Source organism: Suncus etruscus, chromosome 13, assembly GCF_024139225.1.
Source record: "Suncus etruscus isolate mSunEtr1 chromosome 13, mSunEtr1.pri.cur, whole genome shotgun sequence".
NCBI classification, from domain to species: Eukaryota; Metazoa; Chordata; class Mammalia; order Eulipotyphla; family Soricidae; genus Suncus; species Suncus etruscus.
Genome location: NC_064860.1, coordinates 96,259,815 through 96,265,814, shown reverse-complemented (window position 1 = coordinate 96,265,814; position 6,000 = coordinate 96,259,815). Strand labels below are relative to the sequence as shown.

At 41.0% G+C, this 6,000-nt stretch overlaps 1 protein-coding gene across 2 annotated transcripts in view; it reads right to left on the bottom strand.

Annotated features, from left to right (window-relative positions):
* Window positions 1-6,000, bottom strand: part of PCP4 (Purkinje cell protein 4) — a 50,214-nt gene that overhangs the window by 19,106 nt on the left and 25,108 nt on the right. For both annotated transcript variants that reach the window (XM_049785414.1, XM_049785415.1), the window contains exon 2: window positions 4,580-4,631. In XM_049785414.1, the coding sequence (XP_049641371.1) occupies window positions 4,580-4,631 (52 nt within the window). The remainder of the gene's footprint in view (window positions 1-4,579; window positions 4,632-6,000) is intronic.

Genomic DNA, 6,000 nt, shown 5'->3' with positions numbered 1-6,000 from the left:
ATCTGAAGAGAATATGTAATATAAGAAAATCACCACAGATATCACGAATGTCAGTTCCTCTGGAGTTTTATTGTACCTGACTTATGTCTTCTGTGCTCAAATTTGAATCAAAGGCACTCATAAATCACTCCTATCATCTTCACTGCTTTAAGTGTCAAATGGGGACTGCTTCAGAATTGGTAACGTTGAAGTAAAGAACAACGATGGCAGACAGCTCATGAAATTTGAAGATGGTCTTCTCAGGATGAATTGTCATTCAAATATCATCCCAATGTGGTTGTTCTATACCTGATGTTTCTATTCTCGTGAGTCCCTGCTCTTCGAATACACATGGACTATTTATCATTTATATTAATGGGAAAAAGACATTTGAGGACAAGATCTCTCCAGGTAACTGTGGTGAGGGAGTAAGAACATTTGAATTTCAGTAGAATGTCCCATTAGGTTCACACACAAATTTCAATATGATCATCTCATATTATGAATTTTAAAATGAGGAATTCAGGGACTTAGATTCCTAGGGGGCTGGAGGAGGGAAAGAATATCTTTTAGGTCCTTTTAAGAAATCTTTCCACCACGCTTGACTGAATTGCTACTGATTTTTGTCTTTGTTCATTTTTCAGAGACCAAAGTTCACCCTTACTCTATAGTAAAAATATGCACACAGCACAGTCTTTTTTTGAAATTAAGGTTACCTCATGTTAGTAATTTGCACTTAGATTGTGCATTTATTTCATGGTGAGAGATGCGCTTCTCATTTTAAATAGGCCCATTTTTGCCTCCATACTGAATTTCCTCTACAGCTAGAATTATGGAAAGAAAAGCTTATCCACGGCATTTGAGATTTTTTTCCCCTTTTTATTCATTTTTATATCAGCAGAAAAGACGCGTTTGGTTTCCATAAGAGTAAAAGGACATTTGACTGAAAACACTGACTCAATGGCTGTACAGGGCCAGAAGTTGTATCTTCTAGAACATTCTGTAATTCCCCTTAGTAGCTACTACATACTGAGCAACCTGCCCTGTTTGAGGAGACAGGCAGGACAGGTCAAGTGGATGGATTAAAACCGAGGATGCTGCCCTGCCTTGGCCTCAAGCCACCAGCTCTCCTAACCTTGGGCTCTCCAACACCCACTCAGAATTCTCTAAGATCACCCAGAATTTCTCAAAGTGTAGAGCCAGTACCCTGGAGTACCCCCTCTCCCTTCCAAAGGTCCTCAGATCAAAGCCAATTTTAGAGAACTATGGTGTCACTGGCTTCAATCATTCCCTTATGAGGGTCCTGTGAAATTTTCCAGAAGCCTGTGACATGATTCTAGCAGATTGAACTGGGAAGCAGCTGTCTCTGTCGAGTCTGAGGTGCACGGAAACGATGAACACAACTATGCTGCTCTCTAAATATTGTTTTTTTGCTGCTTTGGAAAATGGCTTCTCATTGTAAACGGGGTATCAGCATTAGCATGTCATGGAACTGTCACTTTAGCTTTTAATGCTAACAGTGAGGGAACTTTTCAACAATGTCTCCCTCTGTGTTTATGTGTCCTGGATGAGAAGCAGCCAGTGTTAGAAGTAATATCAGAGTTCAATGGGGTCATGGAAAGATTTTAACACTGGACAAAAGTTCTGGGAGCAGAACGTTTGAGAAGGTCTTAAATGATACAAATCTCATGGTTTGGGGGTCAGAATATTTAATGGAAATAAACTTTGAGTGTCTGGGGGGCAGAGGGAACAGGGAATGAGAACCCCTAGTGGTGAGTTCAATGCTTGTTATTAAAAAGCTTTGTAAATCAAGGTACCTAAATAAATTTTTAAGAAAATAATCTATTTTAGAGTAACAAAAGATAAAAAATTAATTGAAAACAATTTTAAACTTCAGTCTCAGAGAGATAATTATGGAGTTAAGTACATCCTTTGCATCTGGGAGGCCTGGGGTTCATCCTCAGCACCTCCCAGGTATAGCTTCTGCCCACCACTGGATGTGGCATCCCTCCCAAAACACACTGGGCTCCCACCTTCTATCTCCAACTGTCATCATTTTATAACAACTAGAATATTTGATGCCAAAATTGAAGAGGGCATAGTCTTAAAATAAAGGATGGTTTTGAAAAAGTTAAATAAATAACTTTATGGTTTTAGGTTTGTTTTTGTTTATTATGGGGTTCTTTGTTTGCTTTTTTATCTTTGGATACACTCAGAGGTGCTCAGGGCTTTCTGTTGATTCTGTACTTAGGATTTACACAGGGCTTGGGGGACCCTATGAGATGCCAGAGACTAAACTTAGACCAGTCATGTGCAAGGAAGTGCCTTGTATTTAGTTTTATAGAAGACATCAACCTTGATTTTTTTTCTCACGTTTCTTTAAATTTGTTAAAATTCTAGTGTGGCCTGATGAAATAAGGACATTTCTAGAAGAGAAAAAAGGAAGGAAGGAAGGAAAGAAGGAAGAAAGGAACGAAGGAAGGAAGGAAGAAGGAAGAAGGAAGGAAGGAAGAAGGAAGGAAGGAAGGAAGGAAGGAAGGAAGGAAGGAGGGAAGGGAGGGAGGAGGGAGGGAGGGAAGGAAGGAAGAAGGAAGGAAGGAAGAAGGAAGGAAGAAGGAAGGAAGGAAGGAAGGAAGGAAGGAAGGAGGAAGGAAGGAAGGAAGGAAGAAGGAAGGAAGGGGAGAAGGAAGGAAGGAGGGAAGGAAGGAAGGAAGGAAGGAAGGAAGGAAGGAAGGAAGGAAAGAGGGAAGGGAGGGAGAAAGAAAGGGAGGGAGGGAGAGAGAAAGAAAGAAGAAAGAAAAGAAAAAAAGAAAGAAAGAAAGAAAGAAAGAAAGAAAGAAAGAAAGAAGAAAGAAAGAAAGAAAGAAGAAAGAAAAAGAAAGAAAGAAAGAAAGAAAAGAAAAAGAAAGAAAGAAAGAAAGAGAAAGAAAGAAAGAAAGAAGAAAGAGAAAGAAAGAAAGAAAGAAAGAAAGAAAGAAAGAAGAAAAGAGAAAGAAAGAAAGAGAAAAGAAAGAAAGAAAGAAAGAAAGAAAGAAAGAAAGAAAGAAAGAAAGAAAAGAAAGAAAGAAAGAAAGAAAGAAAGAAAGAAAGAAAGAAAGAAGAAAAGAAAGAAAGAAAGAGAAAGAAAGAAAGAAAGAAAGAAAGAAGAAGAAAGAAAGAAAAAAGAGAGGAAAGAAAAAGAAAGAAAAAAGAGAGGAAAGAAGAAAAGAGAGAAGAGGAGGGAGGGAGGGAGGGAGGGAGGGAGGGAGGGAGGGAGGGAGGGAGGGAGGGAGGAAGGAAGGAAGGAAGGAAGGAAGGAAGGAAGGAAGGAAGGAAGGAAGGAAGGAAGGAAGGAAGGAAGGAAGGAAGGAAGGAATAATTTCAACAATTAATGGAGCAATATGAATCTATAAACCAGGGAAACCTATAAAACAGGGTGCTCCTTAAACAGCTTTCCTGTTGCCCTTCTCTGCTTCCAGGCCTCCTTGCTCAGCGCCTATCTCACTTGCTCCCCAGAAAAGACCAGAATCCCCTCCCTATGTAGATCAGAAAGGTCAACCCCCAGCTCACTGAGGCAATGACCTTTTCTTGCCCTCACAATGACCCTGCCCAACTGGATGGCCTTGAGTGGTTGAGAGAGTACAGTCCAGAGAAACCTTCTAGTAATAGAGTCTTCCTCAGCTGAAATTAAGAACTCAGGCTCTGAGGATCTCTTAAGCCCCAGAAGAGTTTTTCCAGTTGACATTTAAGGTTGACAACCACTCAGGCATGAATAAATACACAGCCCTCCAGGCAGGAGCAGCAATTTTTCACAAAAGATGAGTTTATTTTATAATTACCCAAAGTCAGAACTGGAATCTAACCTCCCTAGGACCATGAATACCATCCCTTGTGCTTATTGGGAATTTTGCATGACTAATTTCTCCATCCCAAAGGCAAACACCAAAGACCAGGGTTTGCGCTCTATTCCAGCTCCCTCAAGTCCATACTCATCCCACACTGAGGTACAATCCAGCTCCCCATCTTTGAATCCCAGATTCCCCTTGCTAAACAATGATGAGCATTCTTATCACTTAGTTTAGGTAGAGACGAGTTGCACATGCCAAAAGGCCTGAACTCTGGACTCGACTATGAATCTCTTGGTTCCAACCACATTCTCTGATGTTGCCCCCACCCCCAAGAGAATCAGCAATGTGCTCTGTATACTAGAGAGAGGGGGAGTGGTTGTAAAGCCTCCTTTTAGGAGTTGAGCACTTCACAGTTTTCCAAGCACTTATCTCATTTGATCTCACTTTATCATCACAACAACTTGCATGATTCTCACCAACCCTAATGAAGAAAGCAGCGAACTATATTTGCATGGTAATTATCATGTTACCCAAAATGGGTAGTCCTCCTTTGGGAAGGAAACTGTTCTTCTAACTGCATTTAGCTAACTCACTTTGCTTTGCAAAACCAGACCACGGTGCTCGCTGTGTGTTCCTTAGATCTGCTCCACACCAAAGCACGGACATCTATCAAGTGAGCGGACGGAGCTGGAAGGTCCCATCACCCATTTGTCAGGTCAAGACTACAGGTGGGAAAAGTGCAAAGAGTCGAACTATTCAAGATGTCACCTTACCATTTTCACCAGAGGTCTTGTCTTTTCCATTGGTTGCTCCAGCACCTTGTCGCTAAGGGAGTAAGAGAAGAAACGAGTTACTATCAGGCACATTGAGGAGGACTCTTGCTTCCTTTATGGCTTCCAAAGTCTCTTGCCCTAGATCCACATTGGTGTTACTTTAACTCCCACAGCAAGCATGGTGCACATGAGACCAAGAATGAGTCAGCGCAAGAGGGTTTCCCTTGACCCTTTCTGAGGGATGCCAGAGGGGAATTGTTGCTCACAAAGTAGAAATTCCTTGAAAATAAAAGCAAATCTGCAGGCTGGAGAGATAGCACAGCAGTAGGGCATTTGCCTTGCAAGAGGCCGACCCAAGAAGAATCTGGTTTGATTCCTGGTATCCCATACAGTCCCCCAGCCTGCTAAGGGTGATTTCTGAGCAAAGAACCAGGAGTAACCACTGAGCGCCGCTGGGTGTGGCCAATAAATAAATAAATAAAGTTTAAAAGAAATAGAAGGAAATCTGCCATTATGCTAACTGTGAGACAATCAGCACCAACATGTCCATTAGTGACAAATGTCAATCACATTGCCAAATTTTCAAGCAAATCTCTATGCCCAGGGTCAGATTTTTCAATAATCTTTAATTTGTTCCAAAATTTTTTTTTGTTTCATGGTTCATCATTCAGAGTTTCTCCTATGAGTTATATAGTTTCTATTGTCATTTATTCCACTTCATTTCTTGTACCAGATTGAGTATAAGGCAACTCAGTTAGATATGAAACCCAGGTTAGGATTCTCTGGGTGTGAGGCCTGGGAAATTGTAAAATGACATATCAGGCAGACATGCTCAAAACAGGTCCCATCAGAGCTTATCCAGATCCTGTCTCTGCTCTGGTGTTCACGATTATTTCAAACCATTGAGAGAGCAGATTTTTTCCCTCTATCCTCAGTTCAAAAAAAAAAAAAAAAGACAGGCTTTAAGTGGGAAAGGATTGAAAAGAGTCCAAAGTTTCAGGTCAAGAAAAGGAGGTCAAGCAGTGACCCCGATTTTATCTAAGGTAGTGTAGCTAATTGGAGGCACAGCCGAGAGTAGAAATGGGGTTTCTTTGCCCGGAGGTGAAGGCAGTGCTCTTAGAAAGGCAGAAGTTGGAACAAAAAAGAAACCCTCTTACAAGGGAGGCTACTGATGGGAAAGAGGTGGGTCCAGAACTTAGGGTTAAAATTAATAGGAAGATAAGAATTTGCTTTTGCTAATTGTGGGTCTGCGAAATTCCCAGTTCCTTCATAGACTCCTTGATTTATAATAAACAGATCATCTGAGGAAATCTTGCTTTCAGTTTTGATGAATGTAAATATATTGGGGGAATCATAAATATTTACAGTCACAAAGTTAGCCTTTCCTGTGTAGACAGGTGCCTATGCAGAAGAAGGCCTGA